Source organism: Aquarana catesbeiana, linkage group LG08 (genome assembly GCF_042186555.1).
Source record: "Aquarana catesbeiana isolate 2022-GZ linkage group LG08, ASM4218655v1, whole genome shotgun sequence".
NCBI classification, from domain to species: Eukaryota; Metazoa; Chordata; class Amphibia; order Anura; family Ranidae; genus Aquarana; species Aquarana catesbeiana.
The window spans coordinates 253640997-253668982 of NC_133331.1; the positions used below are offsets into that span (position 1 = coordinate 253640997).

General features: G+C 44.3%; 1 protein-coding gene across 2 annotated transcripts; it reads right to left on the reverse strand.

Moving 5' to 3' along the window:
• On the reverse strand, positions 1–27973 carry LOC141106332 (glycine N-acyltransferase-like). 2 transcript variants are annotated; one of them, XM_073597014.1, is made up of 6 exons: positions 27817–27973; positions 26861–26954; positions 26678–26785; positions 11678–11804; positions 1766–1904; positions 1–431 (listed from the first exon to the last, which is right to left on the reverse strand). In XM_073597014.1, exons 1-6 carry the CDS (start codon positions 27933–27935, stop codon positions 26–28), a joined length of 993 nt encoding a protein of 330 aa, XP_073453115.1. In that variant the 5' UTR covers positions 27936–27973; the 3' UTR covers positions 1–25. The 2 variants fall into 2 exon arrangements, with proteins under 2 accessions (XP_073453115.1, XP_073453116.1); XM_073597015.1 differs by lacking the exon at positions 26678–26785.
• Between the last annotated feature and the right edge of the window lie 13 nt (positions 27974–27986).

The window sequence follows — 27986 nt, forward strand, 5'->3', positions numbered from 1 at the left end:
TACATGGAATCAATTGAGTATTTTATTAGCTGGGCTGAAAGCTCCACTGTTGCCATCTTCCCACTGGAACATATCCAACTGCCATACATGCAGATTGGCTCTTCTTGTTGTCGGGTGACACATGGCAGTAGATCGGTGCCCCTCTCGACTGCTGTATAGCCATCAGTCTTGTTCCTACATTCCCAAACAGTCTCTGACTACGGTAGGAGCTCTCAGTGTAACCCATACGTATTTCTGCTGACTGCTCACTCAGCGCCCAGCCTATAGGCTTTGGCATGCCAGGTACTCTGGCACACAAGGTGGAAAATGTCTGGATACATCGTCTGATATAATTTTCACTTAGTTCATTACCACCAAATAGCCACTGTGCATTTACTAGAGGTGCTTCATCTTGGTTCAATGGCGAGAACTGCAGGTCACCTATTTTGTAGCTGGAGAAAGCAGAGAGTGAACATTATTTAGGAAAATCCAGTTAAAACAGAAATTAAGTGTAAGGAATTGCAATAGCTTGTACCTGCTTCTTTTGGAGTCCACCAAAAAATGGTGAGATTTAAATAGGTGGAAACACTTTACAGAAAAAAGCACTAAATATCCCATTGATCAAAGGGCAAATATTTTAGAGATGAATTCTGGAGAAACGAAAAAAATACTCTTGTAGTGTTCCCCTTATAGGGCGTACACACGGTCGGACTTTGTTTGGACATTCCGACAACAAAATCCTAGGATTTTTTCCGACGGATGTTGGCTCAAACTTGTCTTGCATACACACGGTCACACAAAGTTGTCGGAAAATCCGATCATTCTGAACGTGGTGACGTAAAACACGTACGTCGGGACTATAAACGGGGCAGTGGCCAATAGCTTTCATCTCTTTATTTATTCTGAGCATGCGTGGCACTTTGTCCGTCGGATTTGTGTACACACGATCGGAATTTCCGACAACGGATTTTGTTGTTGGAAAATTTTATCTCCTGCTCTCCAACTTTGTGTGTCGGAAAATCCGATGGAAAATGTCCGATGGAGCCCACACACGGTCGGAATTTCCGACAACACGCTCCGATCGGACATTTTCCATTGGAAAATCCGACCGTGTGTACGGGGCATTACACTGCAAGAATTAAATGCTCATTTTTACCTGGGGTGTGAAATAAAAGGACTTTTACTTACCTAATCTCTTGCTACCATATGCTCCTCCTTCTATGTGACTGGTTCCCCAAGGTCTCTTCTCGAAGGCTTCTGCCCTGTGATTGTAGCTCTTACTTCATTAACTACAAAGCAGGGTCAGTAGTCCTCCTATCTACTGTACTGTATTTGAGGAAACTGAAGGCCTGCAAAACCAGGAGTGTCCAAAAGAAGTGGGGAGTACCGGTTGCAGGTAGAGCAGGGGAATAAGATAAGAAAAAGTCTTTTTTCCTGGTACCCTAGGCAAAATTAGCATTTAACCCTTGCAGCGTGGGGGGGGGGAATTCCCTCAGAATTCAGCTTTAAGGCTAACCGCATCCTGACTTTAGGACCTCTCTTTCTAGTCCAGCCACAGGCTCGTATGACACTATCTGAGCTTCAAGTAGGAGGCCTGCATAAATTATTTGTGTTAATGAAACCTGCTTTCTCCTTTCAGTAACCTGAACAGGTATAACTATAGTCAGCCTGAAATTAAATTTTAGCTGGTGCTCGAGAGGTGCAAGGTTTGTTTGTTTTGTGTGTTTTCCTATTTTCAATACTTTATTGATTAATTTGACATATTATATGTAATTGAATGTATTACCTTGTATTGCTGAGTGCTTCCACTTCATCTGAACTTATCTTACTGTCTCTCATGTATAACACGTTACTCACAGTCATCATATGGCCTCCATGCTTGGAGAGTAATGTGTGAATCACTTCCTCCAGTGCTGCTTGACAACCTATGACACGGATGTAACAAAAAGTTATTACTGCAATGTATTATTATTTCTTACTAATGAAAAAAATACCAAAAGTTGGAGATCCATGCTCCCTCTCACCTGTTTATTATTAGCTGCCTTCTGAAAAGCCTGTTGTTAGGAAAGCTCAATAGCTCATAGTTACTTTTTCTTTTGCCTGCCTGCTTTGTTTAGAGGCCTAAAGGTAACCAATTACAGAGAGGCAGTCTAAAAGCAACCTGCTGCTACTCTTTTGCAAACCCATAGGGCTCTGTGACACATCATGGGTTTATCCGTAGGTTAGGACATTAAGTAAATGGATTAAAAAAGAGAAAAATAAATCACTTTAAAAGCTGATATACTTAAAGTGGTTGTCAAGGCAGAAGGTTTTTTTCTACCTTATTGCATTTCTATGCAGTAAGGTAAAAAACCCTCTGCATGCAGCTTCCCCTCACAGCCCCCCAATACATTTTATTCAATACATACCTGAGCCCCATCCTGATCTAGCAATGTGCATGAGAGCCAAGGCTCTCCCAGGTCTCTGCCTCCTCATTGGCTCAGATACAGCAGCAGGAGCCATTGGCTTCATTGCTCTCAATCAGAGCTAGTGATGAGTGAGCAGGGTGTAGGCTCTTATGGGCACACTAAGCACGGCTCAGGAGCGAGCATGCACAAACGCCTCATAACAAGTGGCAGTGGGGGTTGGGGGGACCTAAGAGGAGGAGAATCAGGCTACTCTATGCAAAACCATTGCACATACAGGTAGCAGGTACGTACAACATGTTTGTTATATTGAAAAAAAACAAAAAAAAAACAAGGCTTTAATATTACATAGTTACATAGTAGGTGACGTTGAATAAATACACAAGTCCATCAAGTCCAACCTATGTGTGTGATTATATGTCAGTATTACAATGTATATCCCTGTATGTTGCGGTCGTTCAGGTGCTCATCTAATAGTTTTTTTAAACTATCAATGACCCCCCCCCCGCGCTGAAACCACCGCCTGTGGATGGGAATTCCACATCCTTGCCGCTCTTACAGTAAAGAACCCTCTAAACAGTTTAAGGTTAAACCTCTTTTCTTCTAATTTTAGTGAGTGGCCACACATCTTATTAGACTCCCTTCTGCAAAAAAGTTTTATCCCTATTGTGGGGTCACCAGTATGGTATTTGTAAACTGAAATCATATCCCCTCTCAAGCGTCTCTTCTTCAGAGAGAATAAGTTCAGTGCTCGCAACCTTTCTTCATAACTAATATCCTCCAGACCCTTTATTAGATTTGTTGCCCTTCTTTGTACTCGCTCCATTTCCAGTACATCCTTCCTGAGGACTGGTGCCCAGAACTGGACAGCATACTCCAGGTGAGGCCGAACCAACGTCTTGTAGAGTGGGAAAATTATTGCTTTATCCCTGGAGTTAATCCCCTTTTTAATGCATGCCAATATTCTGCTTGCTTTATTAGCAGAAGCTCGGCATTGCATGCCATTGCTGAGCCTATCATCTCCTAGGACCGACCCCCAGGTCCTTTTCCATCCTAGATTCCCCCAGAGGTTCACCCCCCTAGTGAGTAGATTACATTCACATTTTTGCCACTCAAATGCATTATTTTACATTTTTCTACATTAAACCTCATTTGCCATGTAGTTGCCCAGGTTTCCACATCCTGCGGAGAAGGTATTGCCCTGCTCAGCTTAGTATCGTCCGCAAATACAGAGATTGCACTGTTTACCCCATCCTCCAGGTTGTTTATGAACAAATAAAACAGGATTGGTCCCAGCACAGAACCCTGCAGGACCCCACTTCCCACCCCTGACCATTCAGAGTATTCCCCATTTATCACCACCCTCTGAACTCGCACTTGTAGCCAGTTTTCAATCCATGTACTCACCCTATGGTCCATGCCAACTGACCTTATTTTGTACAGTAAACGTTTATGGAAAACTGTGTTAAATGCTTTTGCAAAATCCAGATACACCACGTCTACGGGCCTTCCTTTATCTAGATGGCAGCTCACCTCCTCATAGAAGGTTTGGCAAGAATGATCCTTCATGAATCCATGCTGATTACTGCTAATTATACTGTTTTCATTACTAAAATCTTGTAAATAGTTTCTTATCGTCCCCTCCAAGATCTTGCATACTATTGGTGTTAGGCTAAATGGTCTGTAATTCCCAGGGATGTATTTTGGCCCTTTTTTAAATATCGGTGCTACATTGGCTTTTCTCCAATCAGCTGGTACCGTTCCAGTCAGTAGACTGTCAGTAAAAATTAGGAACAATGGTCTGGCAATTACTTGACTGAGTTCCCCAAGTACCCTCGGGTACAAGCCATCTGGTCCCGGTGATTTATTAATGTTAAGTTTCCCAAGTCTATTTCTAATTCTGTCCTCTGTTAGCCATGAGGGTGCTTCTTGTGATGTGTCATGAGCACAAACACTGCAGTTTTGGTTACTGAAGCCCCCCTATTCCCTCGTGAAGACTGAGGAGAAGAATAAATGTAATACCTTCGCCATCTCCCCATCCTTTGTAACCAGATGTCCTTCCTCATTCTTTATGGGGCCAATATGGTCCGTCCTCCCATTTTTACTGTTTATATACTTATAGAATTTATTGGGATTTTTTTTGCTCTCCTCCGCCATATGTTTTCGTGTTCTATCCTAGCTGCCCTAATTGCATCCTTACATATCTTGTTGCATTCTTTGTAAAGTCTGAATGCTGATGATGATCCCTCAGCCTTGTATTTTTTGAAGGCCCTCTCCTTTGATTTAATATGCATTATTACATTGGAGTTAAGCCATCCAGGATTTTTGTTCGCTCTTTTAAATGTATTTCCCAATGGGATGCACTGGCAAATGCCATTATTTAATATGTTCTTAAAGCAAACCCATCTCTCCTCCATGTTCTTTGTTTCTAAGATTTTATCCCAATTTATATCTTCTAGCAAGGGAAGTTTAGGGAAGTTGGCTCTTTTGAAATTCAGTGTCTTTGTGTTCCCCTTGTGTATCCTATTTGTGTGATTTATACTCAAGCCAATTGAGCTGTGATCGCTGTTTCCTAAATTGCCCCGTATTTCCACATGCGTGATCAGGTCTGTATTGTTGGTAATCAGTAGATCTAGTAATGCCTTGTTTTTAGTTGGTGCATCTACCATCTGACCCATGAAATTGTCCTGCAAAACATTTAGGAACTGGTGAGCCTTAGACTAATGCGTGGTTCCCTCTGCCCAGTCTATGTCTGGACAAATAAAATCCCCCATTATGATAAGACTTCCCATCCTTGCTGCTAATCCAAATTGTCATAGAAGGTCCGTCTCCCCCTCCTCCCTCAGGTTAGGGGGCCTATAGCATACTCCCAGTATATATTTTTTCCCCTTAGCTTCAACCCTTTGGAGCTCTACCCATAAGGATTCCACACCCTCCCTAGCTCCCTTATTGATGTCATCTCTCACATTCACTTGTACATTATTCTTGATATATAGGCATACTCCTCCCCTTTTTTACCCTCTTTATCCCTGTGATAAAGGGAATGCCCTTGAATGGTTGCCAGCCAATCATAAGAGCTGTTGAACCAGGTCTCTGAAATTCCCACAAAATCAAAATCCTCCTCGTTCAACAATATCTCTAGTTCACCCATCCAGAGGCGTAACTAGAACCTTCAGGGCCCCGGTGCAAGAAATCATGAAGGGCCCCCCTGACCCCCAGCTGGGGCCCTTCCCTCCGAGCCGATGGTGTAAATGCCAAGGCCCGGTCGCAAGTGTGATGTTTGTGACCCTGGTAGTTCTGCCACTGGCGTCTGTTTTTTTTATTTTTATTGTATTTTTCTACCAATTATTTATTGTTTTTACAATATTATTTTATAAAAAATATTTTAATTTTTTTTTTAAGAGTTGGGGGGCTTTGGTGAGATATCAGGGGTCTAAGACCTCTGATGTTTCACCTTTGAGAACGAGAAAGGAGATTGAGAGCACAGCCTCAGCTGCACAGAATGAATGGACAGGAATAGCTCTGTATAGAGCTGCCCCTTTATTCCCAAACTGAAGCATAGTAAATACAGTTTACTATGTTTCAGTTATGAATGGATTGAGTCCGTGATCGGTATGGATCACTGACTCTCCATGCAGATACCCTACAGCAGATGGCAGGAGAGGGGAGGGGGGAACTCTGCTGAGCTGTGGGGACAAGGGGAGGGGCCAGGAGAGAGCGGGGGGCAGGAAAAAGTACAGGGGGGTTGGAGAGCACACGGGGGGCAGCAGAAAGAAGCTGCATAGGAGGCGTGGTGGGTGCGACTGCATATAGAGGAACTGATCTTTCCATTTCCCCCACTTCTCATCTCCTTTCAGCAGCTGCAGGAGGAGAATGGAGAGATCAGTTTCTCTGTATCAGTGTTTCTCAACATTTCTTCAACATTTTAGTCAAGGTGCAACATATTGCCTCTTCACTGCCTGTCAAATGCCTCTGAAAAGCGATCTGCATCGCTTTTCAGAGGAATGGTATTTTCTTGTTGGTATTATTAACCCACCCTAAAAAAATCTGTTCTGATCGTAAAGAAAAAGGAGGTCAGAATTACAAGTAATGTGTATACATACACGCATGTAAACACACATGTACGCAAATACACACATATAAATACATGCACACACATAAACGCACACACATAAACGCACACACATGAGCAAACACACAAACATGCACATACACATATAACTCTATACACATGCACACACATGCGCACACACATATAACTCTATACACATGCACACACACACACACATATAACTCTATACACATGCACACACATGCGCACACACATATAACTCTATACACATGCACACACACACACACATATAACTCTATACACATGCACACACATGCGCACACACATATAACTCTATACACATGCACACACACACACACACACACATATAACTCTATACACATGCACACACATGCGCACACACATATAACTCTATACACATGCACACACACACATATAACTCTATACACATGCACACACACATATAACTCTATACACATGTAAACATACACATGCACACAAATAAACGCACACACACATATAAAACACACACATGCAGACACACACATGCACACACACATGCATACAAACATATATAGATCGCCTTTTTAAAAATCTGCAGCTGCAGCTCTGTACCTTAAACTCTCCATGCTGGGTACTGCACTGTAGGGGGAGGCAGAGAGCACAGCACACAGTGTGCTAGACATGTCTCACTTTCACTTTGTGACCGAGCTCCTGCACTGCCGAATGATTTACGCATCGGCTGAGGTTCAGGGAGCTCGGTCCCATATGCAGCCACCGCTCGGGGAGAGGGGGGCACACGGCCCCCACCAGCATGGGGCCCAGTCGCAATGGCGACTTTTGCAACCCCTATACTTCCGCCCCTGCACCCATCTTGTCCGCCAGGCTCCTGGCATTGGTGAACATACCATGTGGTTTAGACCGGTCGCATACTGTCCTCTTATTGGGTGTTCTGAGATTGCAAATAGGACTTGTTACTATACTTACCTCAGGTTTATGTGCTTTAGTCAACCTACCACTAATGCCCCCGATACTACCCTCTGGAATATGTTCATTGCTGACTATCTCTATCTCTGGCCTATCTCTAGACCTCTCTACCCATCGCCTAGTTTAAAAAGCCCTCTAACTTTTTGGCCATTCTCACTCCCAGCAGATCTCCACCCTCCTCATTTAGGTGCAGTCCGTCCCTTCTATAGAACTGGTGACCGACTGAGAAGTCGGCCCAGTTCTCCAGGAACCCAAACCCCTTCTTACTACACCAGTTCCTCTACTTTAAAGGTAAACTTTAAAGGTTAAATAAAAATGACCCCCAAACTGTTATAGTTTCACTTTAGCACTTCTCATCAATGGCTCTTAGTTTCCAAAGCATGTTAGGCTTTCTAGTAGGCTTTCTAATAACAATTCACTGCCTGCATGTTTGGAGAAAACTTGGCTGTGACTAAGACAAGATGGTCCATCTGGCTTCCAGTAAATCTGTTTTGTTGGAAATAGGGCTGCCATTGCTGATTGCTTTTTCCATGTCAGTTGCCGTGCTGATCTTTGCGTTAGTACTATTTTTTACTGATGTTGCAGATAATGACTACTTTTGAATTAACTTGCTTAATGCTTGTTCTGAATCAGTGGCTGAGACTGTAGACAGCCTCCATTACCATATAGGGGGGTGGACTGGAGAGAGGTGGCGGTGCCTGAGCGCCCCTTATGGACAGGCCGCTACCGGTTTCTTTGGTGGACTGGCCCTTAAGAGACAAAACATAGGAAAATGTGCATGTTTTCCAGAGATTTTTTTCTATTTGCCCAGATATATATTTTAGCAAAACAACACAAGCTGGTTTATGAGCCTCAGTTAGGGCTCATGTACACAGGGCTGTTAAAAACCTTTTCCTAATGCTTGCAAATTGACAGCTGGTAACCGACGGTGGAAAACGTCCTTTTTATAGCTTTTACATATCACGTTTATGCGAGTTTAGCAGCGGTTATGAGCATTTGACGTTAGAAGCGTTTTTTAAAGATAACCTCAGGAGACCCCCTAAATGCCCACAATGCATGAAAAACAAGTAAATTATTATATATTTCAGCCATTCTGTAAGAGAAAAGAGGGGAGCAGCAGAGAGAGCAGTGTGCTTGCAGATAGCTGTCTTATTTTTGTGTGTTTTCACTATGGATCCCATCATGAGCACGTGAGGAAATACCCCTGATGTTGCTGAGGCTCCAGAGACGTAGACAATTGCGTGAGAGGACCAGAGTTTATCGCTACTGGACTCATCCATTGATGCAGGCAACAGGATGTGGTGAAATTTATGTTTTTTTCAACATTTTTATGTTCAAAAATGATCATAAATATTTCTTTAAAACTGCTTATAAACGCAAATGCGCATAAATGCAGTTTACCGCAGTTATACAAGCATTTGCTGTTTGAGATGCCAGTAAACTACAGTCCTGAACGTGATTCTGCTTTCAAAAAAATGTCTGTAGCCTCAACTGCCTTAAAGTGGTTGTAAACTCTGTACAACCACTTTTACCTACAGGTAAGCCTATATTAAGGGTTACCTGTAGGTGCTGGAAATATCTCCTAAACATGCACGGTTTAGGAAATATTTACTATATACGCGTGCGCCGATGTCATCGACGCATGCACACTTTAGAAAGGGTGCGATCATGCCGTTTCTAAAGGGATCATGCTGTTGTTCTGCCGAGAAAGTTCCCCTTGGCGGATAAGGACTCCCCTGTACTGTGCAGGCGCAGCGCTTGCGCAGTACGAGCCGCCAAAAATAGCCGAAGCTGAACAGCTGAGAGTCAGCTGTACACGGCGCCTGTAACAGGGCCCCTCATGGGCTCGCTTCGCTCGCCACGCTTCGGGCACGAATTCAAACTCTATATCCACTTGGATGGTGGGGCTTGAAACACAGGCGCCGTGTTCGTACTGCACAAGCGCAATGCATGCGCAGTACAGGGGGGTCCTTATCCAATGGGGGAACTTTCTCGGCAAGACACAGTGACTGGTGGCTCCCGTGCACATGTGCGGGAGTGACATCACACGACTCTGGCCAGTCACAGAGCCGGAGTCCGCAGCCCCCGGAAGGAAGAGGGGTGAAGATGGACGCTTCCAGCCAGCGGGGATGGCGGTGACATCGCAGGCTTCGTTTTCAGGTAAGTGACACATAATGGGCTACTATGCGATGCATAGTAGCCCATTATGCTTTACTTTTGCAGGGAAATAAAGAGGAAGTAAAACCCTTATGGGTTTACTTCCTCTTTAAACTACTATAAATGCCTGAGTGTACATGTACACATAAGATAACATAGAGGAGAGTTCAGGGGCTGCTGAAGAAACGCCCAACTGCTCCTAAACTTCAGTTTAACCAGTGGCGGAACTACCAGGGTTGCAGCAGTCTCACTTGCGACTGGGCCCTGGAGTTCCGCCACTGTGGGGGGTCCCAAAAGCCTGGGATGTGGCTCCAGGCTTGCTGACTGCAGCTATGAGCAGAGAGCGTCTATTACATTATGTCACACTGTTCAGACCCCGCACTGACAGCCCGCCCCCCTCTCCTCACACAGACAGGAGATGGAAAAGATAGAGAGCAGGATCCTCCCCTCCTCCTGTGTGTGCCCGTGGCCACATTTTCACATCTCTTACTGTGAAGAAACCTTTTCGTATTGGGAGATTAAATCTCTTTTGCTCTAGGCTTAAAGAGTGCCCCCTTGTCCTCTGTGTTTACCGTAAAGTGAATAACTCAACACCAAGTTCACTATATGGACCCCATATATTTGTACATGTTGATCATATCCCTCCCTAATCTCCTCTTCTCAAGAGACAATAGATTCAGTTCCTCTAATCTTTCCTCATAGCTGAACTCCTCCATGCCTCTTTTCAGTTTGGTTGCCCTTCTCTGCACTTTCTCCAGTTTCCCAATATCCTTTTTGAGAACTGGTGCCCAAAACTGAACTGCATATTCCAGATGAGGTCTTACTAATGATTTGTACAGGGGCAAAATGATGTCGCTCTCTCTGGAGTCCATACCTCTCTTAATACAAGAAAGGACTTTGCTCATTTTGGAAACCGCAGCTTGGCACTGCATGCTATTATTGAGCTTATGATCTACCAAAACCCCCAGATCCTTCTCCACTACAGAATTCTCCAGTTGAACTTCCCTAGTATGTATGATACATGCATATTCTAAGCCCCCAAGTGCATAACTTTACATTTATCAACATTAAACCTCATCTGCCACATAGTCACCCAATTAGACAGTGTATTGAGGTTGGCTTGTAAATTGGAGACATCCTGTAAGAACATTATTCCACTGCTTAGCTTGGTGTCATCTGCAAAGACTGAAATGGTGCTTTTAATCCCAGACCCTATATCATTTATAGAGATATTAAAAAGTAAGGGTCCCAACACTGAACCTTGGTGTACACCACTGATAACCTTAGACCACTCAGAGTAAAAATCATTACCAATAGTCTCTGAATTCTGTCTTTTAGCGAGTTTTCTATCCATTTACAAACTGATATGTCCAAGCCTGTATACTTTACCTTACACATCAGCCATGTGTGGGGAACTGTGTGAAACGCTTTTGCAAAATCCAAGTGTACCACATCCACAGCCACCCCTCTGTCCAAGGCTTTACTTACCTCTTCATAAAAAGAAAACAGATTTGTTTGACAACTTTTGTCTTTCGTGAACCCATGCTGTCTGTTGCTTAAATTATTTTTTCACAGCAAGAACTCATCTGTGCAGGGGATCTCTGTGTATTTAGATGTAAAGCAGAACTCTGTGGACTCTGATGTAAGGAGGGATACTTGTGATTAAATATATACAATTATAATTGTTATTTAATCACAAAAGATATGTATAGTGTATACTAAGAAAATTAATTTGCTGTGCACTACTAAAGTCTTTGGGTTTGGCTCGAAGAAAAGGTGGCAATCTACCCAGGACGTCAGTAAGGGGTCCTGCTGCAGGACCATAATCAATGGCCCCCTCGATGGGAGAAAACAACCCCAGGATCATTGGAAAGGGCCCCAGGACCAGAAGTCAGGGGGGCCCTTCATGGTTCCTTGCACCGGGGCCGTGAAGGTTCTAGTTACGCCTCTGAGTTTAACTGCTGTAGTGTACAATACATGAGGCCTTAAACTGCTGTTTTACAACGTATTTTCATATTTACCTCATTGCAAAGAGATAAAAAAAAGTTGCTCCCTGAACAGCTTGTATAGCTCTCACCTTGTATCTGAAACTTCTGACTCCAGTTCACAGTCTGTGGATCTTGCAGCATGTGACTCAGGCTCTGTGGGTCTTTACTGAACACAAAGTAGGTGTTGGTGTAAGGATCTAATGGGTTTTTCATCTCCTAGAGGCAAAGAAAATCCACATAAAAAGGACCTAAAGACATCTTCTCCTCCCTTTTGGGGCATCTCAATCTCTTTTGTGATAAAAAAGACAGTTTCGGTAAAAATATGCACCAGCTTGTGATAAAAACTAGTTCTGTGATTGGATGACTGGATTATAAATTTATATCTCACCTTTGTTTTAAGACATTTAAAGCTAAACTCCAAAAAGTTTAAAAAAAAAAAAAAACAGCTAAAAGATAGGTATTATTTAGGTATAGGTATTTATCAAGAACATTTTTAGGTATATTTTTAATGCAAGGCGGGGTTCAGAGAGCAAGTGGTATTGCGTGGGAAGAAGCAGAAGATGTAGCTTGGAGCAACTCGCGACTACCTCCCTAAGGGAATCTTCTGCCAATTATGGACCTCTACCTGCAGTGGTAAACCTGGGCAGTCCAAGATTATTTAGTAAGATGCTGTGAATGTTATTTAGGAGACTGTGGTCCTTGTACTATGAGTTTGTGATGCCACGAGAACTTCAGTAAAGTATTTTAACTGTTCTAAGACTGGTCTAAAGTTATTCAAAGGCCTGTAAATCACACAAGGGGTAGAGGAGGAAAGCCACCACAAAGGGTTAGCTCAGCAGGAAAGTTGGAGGAGGAGAATAGTTGTCACAGGTAACCAAGAACTGGCGGGTCGTAAATAGCAGTCAGACAGGCTCAGGTGACAGGTCCTCTGGTAGAGAGGGGGTCGTTATACTGCCTCCCTCTCTAGTTCCCCCAGCCGTAACTGGGACCGAACCCTCGCTACGGTCCCCACGTATCCAGCAGCATGGTACGGGAGAGAGAAGGAGCTAATTATGTGCATGCATGAGGTCCGCGCTTGTGCACAGTTCTCTTACAGGGAGTGAAATGGCAGAGTCATGCTGGACTGGTGGAGAGGGCATGGGCTCTGCAGTGTCCCTCGTAATTGCAACATTAAACAGGAGAATGCATGTAGTGACATGGGTCAGAACATTTCACTGTGGAGCTCTGTATGATACATTACTGCACACAATGAATGGCTTATCTCTAAGCCGGGGTACAGCCTTAATGTTAACTTTTACATGAACGCAGCTCCGGTTGCTCTCGGGCATTGATGAGCGTGTACACAAGAGAGTAGGAGTGGAAAAGTACCTCTTCTTTTCCAGTGTGCGTGGGGTGAGTGGGCCCCACCCTCACACATGTTGACATCAGGAAGAGTCGATACCCAGCCAGCAGGGGAAGCTTTAAGCCGGCCATACATGGATCACAATTCTGCTGGTTCAGGAGGGACTGATCAAATTTCGGTCCATGTATGGGTCAACTAACCAATTGACTTCTGTTCAACCACCCTGTTGTTTGTCCTTTTCATGTTTAACAGTTTGTCCTTACCTCTTGCTAAAAACTCATTGTTTACAGAGCTCAGAAGCTCAAGCCACAAGTGAATGAGTTTGAAGACTGACCCCCCCCCACCTTTTCCTCAGTGTGACTCCATTCAAGGTTTCAGTCAACGACAGCATGTCCAAAAGCAGATAATTACAGCTTCATCTTCCCTCTGCAGCTAAACCACAGAGCTCTCAGCATTCTTTGGAATCTACTAAATGTTTGTTTGTAAAATAAACATAGTTAAACATAGTTGAAAAAAGACATAAGTCCATCCAGTTAAACCAATAGAAATAAAATAAATAAATAAATTGAAAACCTCCATATACACAATCAAAAACCGCACAGTGGATCATAAGGTAATAAAAAAACCTGTGAAGCATGGTCCAACTTGCTCCAGCTTAGAAAAAAATAAATTCCTTCCTAATCCCCCAGAACACAGTTGTGGACATTCTCTGGATCAACAATCCCTAGTCTTTTTACCTATAAATGATAATGTGCCATTATAATTTGTGCATATAGGAATATATCCAGCTCTTTTTAAACACAGTGGGGTACATTTACTAAAACTGGTGCACTCAGAATCTGGTGCAACTGTGCATGGTAGCCAATCAGCTTCTGGCCTCAACTTGTTCAATTAAGCTTTGGCAATAAAACCTGGAAGCTGATTGGTTTCTATTCAGAGTTGCACCAGATTTTGCACTCTCCAGCTTTAGTAAATAACCCCCAATCTGCTAACCTGGTCAGAACTAGTTCTTGAGGGAGTCTATTCCACATTTTCACAGCTCTTACTGTAAAGAAGCTTTTTTATATATGGATGTAAATCTCTTTTCCTTCAGATGTAAAGAGTGCCTCCTTGTTCTTTCTGATGACCTCAAAGTGAACCACTGTACATCAAGTTCACTATATGGACTACTTATTTATTTATAGATAATATTCATACCTCCCTTAATAGCATCTTCCGAAGAGATAATAAATTCCTTTCAGCTAATCTTTCCTCATAGATACTGAAAATATTACTAAAATACTCATTACTGAAAGTAATACTTAGTACCCAGTAGTAGCGCAGTATCAAAGAAAACAGGCACCAAACCAGGTACCACATAGGTACAAGTAAAAGCTGGATCCACCTTCATGTCTAGCATGAACACTAGAGTTAGTGTCTTTACCTCTTGGTGAATCTGCTCCATTCATCTCCCGGAATATCAAGCACTACATAGAGTTCTGTCAACCATTTGCTTTTGGCTCTGTTCGACAGCTGCATCGGGGTCCATGTCAACTTTTTCGTTATCTAGGTTACTGGCACTCATAACAGAGAAATCCTCGAATGCGCAACCACAGTAGAAGCTGCTGATGAGGATGGGTCTTTGCCTCAATCTTTCACAAAAACCTCAGCCACTCTGGCACACCAGGTTGAGTGTACAAGCATACAATATTGCAGGAAATCGCTGAAAGTAATATTTAGTACCCAGTAGTAGTGCTATATCAAAGAAAACAGGCACTAAACCAGGTAGTAAAGGCAAACTTAATATATTGTCACCCAATATAGTTGGTAATTCGGCAAGTATAAACTGAATTAACAAAGGTAATAACACAATTTAGCATACAAAGTGACAGTAAGTTACAGTAAGGACTAGGCATAAGATGACAATTGGCGTCCAGATCAGCATAAACAGTGGCAAGGCCACCTCAAGTGCAGCAGTGAGCAGTAGTAAAGTTAAATCTACCGAGCGCTCAAACTATACTGCTTGAGTGCATTTATACCAGCAATGCTTGTCCTAAACCAACTGGGTATCCACTATGCAAAAGAAATGGAGGATGGTAGAGGAGGGGAGGAGCAGGGGAACACAGGGGACTTGCAGAGTAATTATTAAAGGAGGGGCAGCTCTTTGAGATGTTCTTCTTACAGCTATCATTGGGGTACTTTAAGAGTGTTGGTGCACTTAACAACAGTGACAGCAAATAGCCCTCTCATCAGTCCCTGGGATGTTGCAGTGACCTTGCATCCTCAGTCTCTCCCAAAAGTCCTCCCTTCATCAGAAGTGGAAAGCAGAGGGTGAGTGAATGCTCCAGTCTCCTTGTGGCAGTGGTGCAGGTGCTATGATGTGGGTGGTGCTGCGTTGCCCATGGGTGTCCTCACTCTCGATCTCAGGCTCAGATCTCCCACTGTCAGGTGAATGTTCAGAGGTGCTTTCTTGGCAGCTCGGCAGACCCTGGCCTGGTGACAACCATTCCTTTATTTTACTGACGTCACGAGAAGCTCACTTCCATACTTACTGAAACCCACACCAAATTTCTGAAGATATGGGATCCCTTTACTCTCCATTTGACTATTTTTGGTGGACAGCTCACACAGGATTCTCCAGATGTCACCACTGCCCCCCTCCTTTTTCTTCTAAGGCAAGTTTCCCTCCCCTCTCCTTTTTTTTTGCAGCCTGACGTTGATCTTGAGCGTCTTCTCTGCACGCGTCACTTTTCTCTCCCACCTTTCACCCATGTCTTTGGCTTTAGAGTGCCCTATTCCCTCTACTGACTCATATGGTAATGTTACCAATGGAGATTCTCCCAGTCTCTATTTTCTGAAGCAAAGAACAAACAGAAGCACACCGCTCCAGGCAAAATCAGGTGCAGGATGGATCGAAGGTGCAGACCTCTGCTCACCACAGTGGAAGACGAACAAAACAAGGAATTGGTCGCACACTGGAACTCCAAATTATCTCGATGTCATCTCTATTGTCAAAAGGGTCAGACAGATACAGGCAATGGTAGAAGTTTCACAAGCGATGTGAACAAGCAAGCTATCGCTTGTGAAATGTCTACCATTGCCTGTATCTGTCTGACCATTTTGACAATAAAGATGACATTGAGATAATTTGGAGTTCCAGTGTGCGACCAATTCCTGGTTTTGTTCCTCTATTTTTTTTAATATGAACAGTTTGTGCCTTACGGTTTGTGATGTCACTTGCAGCATTACCTGTGCTCCAATCAGTGATCCTATTTATGTTGTTTTTATTTGCCACTCTACCCTTAATGTTGTTCCATTATTTTCTTTATGTGAATGCCTTCCATACCTTGTATTAACACTTAAAAACTTAATAAAAGTTTTGTGAAACAAAAAGTAAGGTTCCCAACACTGAACCTTGGTGTACACCACTTATATACTCAGACTAATCAGAGTATGAATCAATAATCAGTACTCTTTGAATTAGGTCTTTTAATCAGTTTTCTGTTGCACTACCCCAAATGAGCTGCTTGGTAATTTTGGGATCTCTCTGCTGCGCCTTGATTCCAAGAACAATCTCAGCCCCTCTGACACAACTAGGAATAAACAGAAAAGATATTCTCCTGCGCTGGTGCCAAGGGCCTTAGTAAGGGTGGTAGTATTTCTTGATGGTGTATATACAGTGTGGACGGAAAGTATTCAGACCCCCTTAAATTTTTCACTCTTTTTTATGTAGCGCTGGTAGATTTGCAATCTACCGCATGTTAGGTAAATTTAGTAAATTGAGCGTTAGGAAGGCTAAAGTTTGCCTCTGTTCCAGCTTGGCTGACAATGTGTGTGTTTCCGTGCTGACCGATGGGTGTCGCTGTAACCACTGGTCAGGGTTGGAAAGGCAACATGTTGAAGCGAATGGATGCTCCTCTGTCCCGGAGGCACGCTCAGTGGAGGTGGTCCTCCGAGTTGCATTCTGGGCGATACAGGAGGCCCACGATACAGCGGCGCAGGGTGGGTTCAGAGGCTTGTCTGGAGCCTGCCACCGCGGCCGAGGAATGGTCCTGAGCTGTCGGTCCTGTGTGACGAAGCTGGACAACCGAGGAGATCCCAGGGGAGGACCCGTCTTGGAGAGATCACGCAGCGTGCTGGTCTATAGAGGGGCCTGGTGACTCGGTTGGAGGATGTATCCAAAAGTAACTATACAGCATAGTGTTGCCGGCTCGGCTTAAATGTTCAAGCACTGTGACTGACTTTCACTACAGAGAAATCTATACATCCTGTGGCAGAGGATCGTACGGATTTTGTTCCCAACTAAGTCTGTGGCAGAGACTTTGATTCGTGCTGCGTGCTGGCTGCTATATCGGTGAGAGAGGCCTATCCAGACGAGCAAGGAGTGTGTCCCACGAGGGGAGCGCATTTCAATAGTATTTGAATTCTACCAGGACATTTTGTCAAGAGAACCCTACCAGAGAATATTTGAGTTTCTTCTGCAAGTTTCCTTTCTACCTCTTTCCTGCTACTTCCTAAGTCGTTTGTTTTAATGAAGCATTGAAAACGTACTCCAGTGTTGGTACGTGTGTTGTCCAGGAGTAAACTCAACGGAATCCTAGACCCGGTGCCAGTGAAACAGAGGGAAGCAGAGTGAAGGTAACAGACCCGCTTAAACCAGCAGCTCCACTGTGAGTTAGTGCTACATTTATATTGCAGCCATTTGCTAAAATCATTTAAGTTCATTTTTTTTCCTCATTAATGTACACACAGCACCTCATATTGACAGAAAAACACAGAATTGTTGACATTTTTGCAGATTTATTAAAAAAGAAAAACGGAAATATCACATGGTCCTAAGTATTCAGACCCTTTTCTCTGACACTCATATATTTAACTCAGGTGCTGTCCATTTCTTCTGATCATCCTTGGGATAGTTCTACACCTTCATTTGAGTCCAGCTGTTTTTGACTATAGGGATTGGACTTGATTAGGAAAGCCACACACCTGTCTATATAAGACCTTACAGCTCACAGTGGATGTCAGAGCAAATGAGAATCATGAGGTCAAAGGAACTGCCTGAAGAGCTCAGAGACAGAATTTTGGCAAGGCACAGATCTGGCCAAGGTTACAAGAAAAATTTCTGCTGCACTTAAGGTTCCTAAGAGCACAGTGGCCTCCATAATCCTTACATGGAAGATGTTTTGGACAACTAGAACCCTTCCTAGAGCTGGCCGTCCGACCAAACTGAGCTATCAGGGGAGATGAGCCTTGGTGAGAGAGGTAAAGAAGAAACCAAAGATCACTGTGGCTGAGCTCCAGAGATGCAGTCGGGAGATGGGAGAAAGTTGTAGAAAGTCAACCATCACTGTAGCCCTCCACCAGTCGGGGCTTTATGGCAGAGTGGCCCAACGGAAGCCTCTTCTCAATGCAAGACACATGAAAGCCCGCATGGAGTTTGCTAAAAAACACCTGAAGGACTCCAAGATGGTGAGAAATAAGATTCTTTAGTCTGATGAGACCAAGATAGAACTTTTTGGCCTTGATTCTAAGCAGTATGTGTGGAGAAAACCAGGCACTGCTCATCACCTGTCCAATACAGTCCCAACAGTGAAGCCTGGTGGTGGCAGCATCATGCTGTGGGGGTGTTTTTCAGCTGCAGGGACAGGACGGTTGCAATCGAGGGAAAGATGAATGCAGCCAAGTACAGGGATATCCTGGACGAAAACCTTCTCCAGAGTGCTCAGGACCTCAGACTGGGCCGAAGGTTTACCTTCCAACAAGACAATGACCCTAAGCACACAGCTAAAATAACGAAGGAGTGGCTTCACAACAACTCCGTGACTGTTCTTGAATGGCCCAGCCAGAGCCCTGACTTAAACCCAATTGAGCATCTCTGGAGAGACCTAAAAATGGCTATCCACCAACGTTTACCAACCAACCTGACAGAACTGGAGAGGATCTGCAAGGAGGAATGGCAGAGGATCCCCTAATCCAGGTGTGAAAAACTTGTTGCATCTTTCCCAAAAAGATCCATGGCTGTATTAGGGTGCTTCTACTAAATACTGAGCAAAGGGTCTGAATACTTAGGACCATGTGATATTTCAGTTTTTCTTTTTTAATAAATCTGCAAAAATGTCAACAATTCTGTTTTTTTCTGTCAATATGGGGTGCTGTGTGTACATTAATGAGGAAAAAAAATGAACTTAAATGATTTTAGCAAATAGCTGCAATATAACAAAGAGTGAAAAATTTAAGGGGGTCTGAATACTTTCCGTCCCCACTGCATAAAATGATCTTGCATGGCCGCTCATCTCTACCTCACGGAGCACCCACACTGTGGGTACTGGTGCTGCAGAGTATAGCATGGCTGCAGTTCAGTAGAAGACACTGTACAGCCACAGAATAAGTGAATCGTCCGGAATAGCCCAGCAATGATGTGGACATCCAGTCACAGATCTTAAGCTGCAATACCGGAATCAACCACCGGGTCTCCAAGACCGGCAGCAATAAACAGACGACCCTATATGTATACACCCTTCTTACGGTGCTGAGAGCGCTGTGATGCAGAAGGATAATCCCTACAGTGAAGGAAAATCCACCCGCAAAGCTTTACCACCTATGTAGTGTTACACTACTCACCCAGTGATCCACAAATCAAATTTGGCTCTATAAGGCTTTGATGAAGAGGAAAACCCTTGAAACTCATTAACCTATTATTCGAGTATCCCTTGTGCGGATATCACCTCATATCTATCTACCAAGTGTTTAACATTACTTTTTATTCACATGTACGAATACGTAGTATTGCACTGTATATACCTATTTTGTTTGTAATAAACTCCTTTTTAAAAGATTCATGCATTAGGCCACGCGCCTTCCTTTTCCTTCTTTACCTCTGTCACTCTGCTACAACTGTAATGGCCAGTCTTTAGTCTTGCTAATGTTGGAGTCCAATGGTACCGTTGACGTGCATGAGAACAGTCAATTCTCTTTGGTTAGGTGTTTGCTCACTCTGGGTTGCCTAAGGCAACTGCAGTGCTCAGCACAGTGTGATGGTGATGATTCCATCCCTCAGCACACTGGTCACATCTCTGCACTCTCTGGTCCTCAGCACAGCAGAGGACTTTCCAGTGGCACAGTCTCTCTCGCTCTCTCTTTTCTCTGGAATGGTCCCGTCAGCTTCGTCCTCTATGTCTCTCAGGTGCATTGCACTGCCTCTCACGGGACAATTTGCCTGGGAACCATCCTTCTTTCTCCCAGCATTGGCTTGGTGGGCACTGCAGTTCAAGCTCCAATTACTTTATATTGTACTGCTCCAAAGGGGACAACAGGTCCCATGATCCTCCTCCTGCCTCCCCTGATTGGACCACTGCCGCTGCTTGCCAGTAGGGCTGGAGATCAGGGGAATGTTCACATAGAGCCACTTGAACACAGGGAAGTTAAAGCAGAGAGTCCCTCAGCACAGCCACTTCCAGCCCGCATTTCCTGCTCTGTCACTGCACAGGGCAGTAAGTGAGGGGAAAGAGGAACCCAGCTTGCTTTTCCAGCCGATGTCTTGCCAACAGCAGCGGGCAGAGAGTGAGTGGGGAGAGCGGGCCTACAATCGGCAGAGCACTCGGCTACATATCCATTTACAAACTGGATTTTCTAAGCACGAAGGCTTTAATTTCCCATTAGCTGTGTGTGGTGAACTGTGTCAAACACATTTGCAAAATACAAGTATAATTTACCCACAGCTACTCCTTTGTCTACATTTTTCTTACTTCCTAAAAATAAATCATATTTGTTTGACAACTTTGGTCTTTGGTGAATCCATGCTGACTATTACTTAAAATATTGTTTTCTAGTAAAAACTCCTTTATGTTGTCTTTTATTAAAAAATTATGAATCTTAAAAATGCAGGTGTGAAAGGTCAGTTTAAAAAATGTTTAAGCTGGGGGCATGGCCAGGATGTGAGCTGGAGAGGACATATGTCTGTGGAGCTCCGTGATAATCCTGCAATTTCACCCAGCAAAACTGCCTGTTTTTCGCTGGAAAGGCACCTGCATCATACCCACACACCCTGGATCCCTCGGCGGTTGTAATTATGTCGGCAAAAGGTCACGGAAAAGCACAGAACGCTGTAAAGGTACAGAGGATGGGTAAGGGGCGGGCTCTCCCGGTGCCATCTTAGGCTCTGTCTCCGAAGCACAGTGCTGAGGGAGGAAGGAGCAGAGCCCAGCTAGCTCTCCTGTGGCAATGGTGGCCCCGCTGGAGGAGATTGAAGTGCCCCTGTCCCCTGCACTAGTGGAGGCAACACCTAAGGAGATTACAAAGTCCATCCTGGCGGCTATAGAAGGTTTCAAATCCATGCTGATGGTCAAGGTTGAACATTTGGCATCTGAATGCACCCTCATTCATCATGACTTAGACAAAATCAGAGGGAGACTTAATGAGGCTGAGGGTCGCATAAGCACGGTGGAAGACCAGCAGGGATCCCACTCATCTCAGATCGCTGAATTGCATTCCCTGGTGAACACATTGGTCCACAAAGTGGACGACGCTGAGAACAGACAAAGACGCAAAAATATTCGCATGGTGGGACTGCCAGAAGGTGAGGAAGGTTTCCGCCCGGCAATTTTTGCTGAATCCCTGTTTAAAAATCTGCTAAACCTGCCTGATATGCCTCCCACATATGTGGTAGAGAGAGGTCACAGCGTACCTATGGGCCGTCGTCCGGAAGGGGCCCCACCGAGGCCATTTTTAGTCCGGTTCCTCAATTACCGCAAAAGGACATGATTCTGTCCAAAGCACGGAAACATCCTGAATTGCCTTATGAGAATACTAAAGTGATGCTTTTCCCTGATTTCTCAGCGGAGGTACAGAAGCGACGGAGATCGTTCAATGATGTGAGACGCCGGCTGAGAGAAAAGGACATCAAGTACAGTATGTTATTATACCCGAGTAGATTGAGAATCCCGTACAAAGGCACCGTGCGATTCTTCGACACGCCGATGGAAGCCAGCGACTGGATTGATAGTTTGTGAGTAAAGGGCCGCAATCCGGAGGCTGAAGTTGTTTGCTTTCTTATCACTGGTTAACACTGTTCTGGATTTTCCTGTTTAGGGTTGGGAGGAGGAGATGGGTAGTTTTGCCCTACCCTTTCTTCATGCATGAACATCTGCTAATGTGCAGGCTTCCCCAAACTTCTGTGTAAGCCATCTATACCCCCTCCTAGGGGAACATCACAAACCTGAGGGAAGGGAAGGGGCACGAACTAACAATTTATCCATTTGTATAACTGACGGGGTATACTTTGCGGAGCAACAGAGTACTACAGGCACGGACACTATGTCTTCAGACTGATGGACTCCAGAACAGTTTTTTTGTACTTCTTTTTGCACTTTTTTCTTTTTTTTTTCTTTCTACTGTTTTATTCTGAACTCTTCAATGGTCACGCTATCCAGGACTTTTTTTGGTCAAGTTTTGGGGAAAAAGCTGCGTGTACTTTTTGTTGTGATTTGCTACACAGCAGCAGGGAGTTGGGTTTTTTTTCTACTTAGCAGGTGCAGTTTTTCACTTTAGACTCTCTGATCTACCAATGATATGGTGCACACAAGATTTGCATGGTCTACCTAGTTACCTATTTATGATGCGGGTACACTGCATAATGTATGTTAAACTAAAAGGTGATCATGGCAGGAGCAACTGTTAATGTGGTATCTTGGAACGTCCGAGGCTTAAATGACAAATTTCGTAGAGCCTTGATGTTCCAATATTTAAAGAAGATCACACCACACGTGGTGTTTTTACAGGAGACACATCTGGATGGGAGCAGGATACTGGCATTGCGTAGAGCCTGGATACAGCAGGCGATACATGCGACATACTCCACCTATGCTAGGGGAGTGTCAATCCTAATTAGCAAGGTAGTACCCTTTACCATACACCATGTCATCTCAGACCCTGGTGGCCATTTTGTAGTAGTTAAAGCCGATATTAGCACGTGCAAGATGGTTTTGGTAAATGTCTATATACAGCCTCCCTTCCAGGTTCAGGTCCTGTATGATCTCCTTAGTAAATTGGCCCCTTACATGCATCTTCTTCTCATAGTGGCAGGGGATTTCAATGCCATATTGTCTGCCGCCTTGGACTCGTCTAATGCATCCAGGGTGGCATCTGCCAACCTTTCTGCCAGGGCGGCTACGGCCTCCCTGACAGAACTCTGGCGATGGAAGAATCCCACTACCAAAAGCTTTTCGCACCTTTCAAAAATGCATAGGTCCTCCTCGAGGATAGACAAGGCTTTTGCCAATGCGCAAATGTTACAGTTAGCGGGAGGCGCAAATTATTTAGCGGGTGGCATCTTGGACCACACACCACTTTCAATACATATTGGTATCCCCTCGGCTCTCTGGGGTGGGGCGTGGAGATTGAACCCAGGCTGGTTGGAGGTAGAAGAGGTGTCTTCCCAGGTGATGCCACATTTTGCTGGCTACTGGAGGGACAACCTTGGCTCGGCTGACCCCACTACAGTCTGGGACGCATTCAAGGCGTATATGCTCGGACATTACATTTCAGCCATTAAGCAGACACGTAGAGTTCACAATAGGAAGGAGCAAGAATTGCAAGACAAGGAAAGGACTTGTGAATTGGCTCATGCCAATGCTCAATCCGATACAACAAATGAAGATTTATTGGAGGCATGCTGCATTTTGGCACTGCACTTCACTGAACTTACGCATACTTCCAGAGCAAAAAGCGTAGAATCCAATTTCGAGCAGGGAGACAAAAACGGAAAACTATTAGCTATGCTAGTGGCAGAGCAGAGAATACAGACCAATATACCATGTATTAAGAACGCCCAGGGAGACATTCTCAAAAACCCAACAGATGTCATGGACAGGTTTGTGGAGTACTACGAGGACTTGTGTGCTCCTATTCTAGCCTATGATAATCAAAATTTAGAGGCACTGTTGTCGTCTTTGAATGTCTCGGTGTTGTCGGAGCCAGATAGGGACATATTGGAGGCTGAGATAACAGATAAAGAAATAGAGGCAGCTATCAGGGCCTTCCCCCCTCATAAATCACCTGGCCCAGATGGCTTCTGTATAGAATGGTATAGATTACATCTGGAGGACTTGATTCCCAGACTAAAAACCCTGTATTGCCACTGTCTGAAACATAAGTGTCTCCCGGACTCTTTGTTAGAAGCCCAGGTGATTCTCTTGCCAAAACTGGGCAAGGATCCATTGGCCTGCTCCTCATATAGGCCCATAGCACTCTTAAATCAGGACCTCAAAATTCTAACAAAGATACTAGCCACTAAACTCTCACAAGTTATCACTACCTTAGTGGACAGACCAGACGGGGTTCATACCCCAAAAATCTACAGACACCAACCTACGTAGACTGTTTGCGCATTTGCAAATCGACCACGACAACTCAGGGACTAGAGTGGTAGTGTCTCTGGACATGGCGAAAGCCTTTGATTCTGTAGATTGGAATTATATGCTGACAGTGCTACGCCATATGGGGTTTGGGGACGTGTTTATGACCTGGGTCTCGCTACTATACAGTAAGCCTCAAGCGGCCATAAAGTTGGGCTCCTCGGTTTCCCCTCAGTTCCCTGTGGGTAGAGGCACACGACAGGGGTGCCCGTTGTTGCCATCCCTGTTTGCATTAGCGATAGAGCCTCTGGCCATAGCTCTGAGGAAATCTACTGAAGTAAGAGCACTAAAGGTGGGAGGTATACAGGAATGCATTGCACTCTATGCAGACGACATGCTCTCTTTTTACAAGATGCAGGGCCATCATTAGAGGCAGTGGTCGAGATATTGGATAACTTTGCCACTTTTTCAGGGCTACGGGTGAACTAGGAGAAGTCCAGGGTGATGGCTATCGACCCTGACGCTAAGGCTCTGGTGACCAAAAGGGTTCCCATTTCCTGGATGTCGGAGTTCAAGTATCTGGGCATACGCATTTCATCCAGAGTGGGAGACTTTATGCCTCTCAATCTATTCCCCTTGCTGGCCAAGGTCAAACTGCAGCTAGATGCATGGAAACATCTGCCATTGTCCTTGATCGGAAGGGTTAATCTACTTAAAATGAAGATTCTCCCAGTCTTCTTGTACTTCTTGCGAAACTCACCAATATGGATTCCCTGTTCCTTTTTTAGACGGGTAAATAGCTTATTTAGCTCCTTTTTATGGTCCACGGCACATCCTAGAATTAGCCTCCGAACCCTGCAGGAACCCTGGGGTCAGGGTGGACTGGCGCTACCGGACTTGTTTAAATATTTTACAGCAGGACAAATGGTAATTGCTAGACGCTGGCTGACAAGAGATAATAGGGATGCAGCAACAGTATTGGAGGTGGCCCTCATGGGATCATATGAAAGTTTATTTTACCTTGTACATAGGGGACCTCAGGCCACTTCTTTGACTGGCTCGATGCGGGTCACTATACACGCCTGGGACGGGGCACAGAAATTAATTAAATCTGCAGATGGGGGGTGGTCACAGGACACGCCTCTTTGGTTTAAACCTAGGTTACCCCATTTTGGTGCAATCCCTGATCCAATAATATGGGCCAGGGTTGGCATCAAACAACTGAAACACATAGTGGGTGGGAAAAATTTGCTTACCTTTGATCAACTCAAAGACAGATACAATCTGCCCAATTGGTATCTATTTAGATATTTCCAGCTACAACACGCATTACTGACTCAGTTCAATTCGGACACACTGGAGCTGGGAGCATCTCCATTAGAGAATATGCTGTGTAAGGAAGACTTACAAAAACTGCTATCGACAGTTTATAAGGAATTATTTGTAGAGGCCGAAAATGCTTACCAAATGCAGAGATACATGGAGTGCACTGGTGACAGATTTTGGAGGGGAGGACTGGAACGATATGTGGGATCACTCATTCCGGACTTTGGTGTCGGCCAGAGATAGGCTTATTCAATATAAAATATTACATAGGGTTTATTATACCCCAGCAAGGATAGACGGTATCTATGGTACCGGTGCAGCAGAGTGCTGGCACTGCACAACTAGGCCTGCGGACTTTGACCATATATTCTGGCAGTGCCAGCTGATACGGGAGTTCTGGATGGGGGTATCACGCACTATACAGAAGCTACTCTCGGTGCCGATTCCTGTAACAGTCTCAGTCTGTCTATTAGGCCTGGTGGAGGACTTGGCGCCGAGGAGGGCACAGAGAACCATGATTTCCCTTTCCCTCTTCTAAGCACGTAAGGCTCTATGCAGACGAAATGCTCCTCTTTTTACTCTTATTATGTTGGAAAAAACCTGAACCGCCCACAGTGTTATACTGGAAGGATTTAATCAATAAAGCACTGCCATTCTACAAAGCAACATACCTAAGCAGGGGCTGTCTGAAAAAAATCGAGAAAGTGTGGCAGTGCTGGCGTGATGCCAAAGATTTTTTGAGTTGACCTGCTACGGTGAGGGAATGCTTTAAAAACAGCTATCTCTGATGTGGGTAAAATGACCTTGTAAACATGGTTAAATACTTCTCTGACTGATGATTGGGTGCACTACTGACTCCTGAGTCTAAAGAATCTTGTTTTGTTAAGCTTTTGATCCTGTGATTGTTGAAAGGCTGCACAAGGGATAGGGAGGGAAGGAGGGAGGGAAGGGGGAGGGAGAGGGAGGTTAAGGGGGGAATTTCGGTACTTTGTACTGTTTGTGTTGTTGAAAATTGTTCATAAGCAAAAATTTTCAAAAAAAAAAAATGTATGAACTGCCTTTTAACTTCTCTAGTCCTCTGAGGAACTTACCTCCAGGAAGGGGCGGCAAATGACAGAAGTGAAGTCCGGCCACTGGTCCACCAGAACCTGCAGTCTGAATGGGTTTTTATCAATCACATAATGCAATGCTCCATAAACCTGCAGGATGGACACTGTGAGGATTATGTGCTGTACACAGCTTTTATAACACAAATCCCATATATTTCTACTCACCTTTAGTGACTCTGGGAAGCTGTGGCTCAGTAGTTTTCTCAGGGTAGCCAGTTTGGAGGAACAGGTTAGGAAAATCATACCTGTGAATGAAGAGCTAAAGGAAAGTTGTAATATAGATTATATGTAGAAAGGAGGAAGGGGACCTCTTTTTGTGACCTTTTGTGTGGGCTTCACCTTCTATAAGAGCAATGTGAACAGCAAGCTTGTATGAGTTTTTCAGCAAGCTTTTGCAAAGCTTTCGGCAAGCTTCCAGCAGCTTTCTCTAAGTCTTTAAAGGAAATGTTAAAGATAGATCATAATCATCTGCTAGCAGACTTTCAACAATATTCAAGCAGTGCTGAAGCCTGCTAGTAGCTTGTTTAAAGTGGCAATTAGCACTCCCATTAGGATCTGTGTTTGACATTTGTAAACTGGAGCTGAAGGTGCACTAAGGCTGGGTTCACACTTAGTGCGGACACGGCTCACAGCAGGGGACCGGTGCATCCCTGTTTTCCATTTCAGGGACGAATCAGGCCCAAATTTGTGCTTGAATTCGGACCTGGAATGGAGCCAAATATGCATAGGACCCCTATGCAATCCGCTCTGCGGCCGTCACAGAGATGTGTGAACCGGCTCCACTAGTGTGAACCCAGCCTTAAAGTTTCAATAAAGCTTGCTGAACGCTTTTGTAAGGGTTTGCCATTCACACTGCTCTTATACAAGCTGAAACCCATGTGAAACAGGCTTTTGACTGATTCCCTTTGACTGATTTTTGATGTGTAAGGCAAAGCAATTAATACTAGATACACCAGGACAATAATAGCATGGTTAGTCCTCTTTAATAAATGCATGCTGCCTATTCCAGTTGCTATACAGGTGACTATCAGTTACTGAATATATTTAATCTTCTGATATATACTGATATACTGAGAGCAACAACAACCGTCAGTGCATCTACCATTAAGTAATCTGCTTACCTGCAATCACCTAGTTCAATGCAATTCTTCTGGGCCAGATATCTGCATGTGGCTAACAAATGTGAGCTGTGCCTGCAGCGGGAAGTGGGTTGTGTTCCAAAGTATCCTAAGTTTCCCATTACATTCCTTTTTTGGCCTGATCTGCACGCTCACTCTCCCCCCCCCCCCTC

What these genes read in the sequence shown, in the direction of transcription:
- LOC141106332 (XM_073597014.1), bottom strand. Translation starts at nt 27,935, where the DNA reads ATGGGAAACTTAGGATACTTTGGAACACAACCCACTTCCCGCTGCAGG. An exon ending in TCAGAAGTTTCAGATACAAG is followed by an intron (nt 1,905 to 11,677) that starts GTGAGAGCTATA and finishes TCCGTGTCATAG; the next exon opens with GTTGTCAAGCAGCACTGGAG. An exon ending in GAAGCACTCAGCAATACAAG is followed by an intron (nt 432 to 1,765) that starts GTAATACATTCA and finishes TGCTTTCTCCAG; the next exon opens with CTACAAAATAGGTGACCTGC.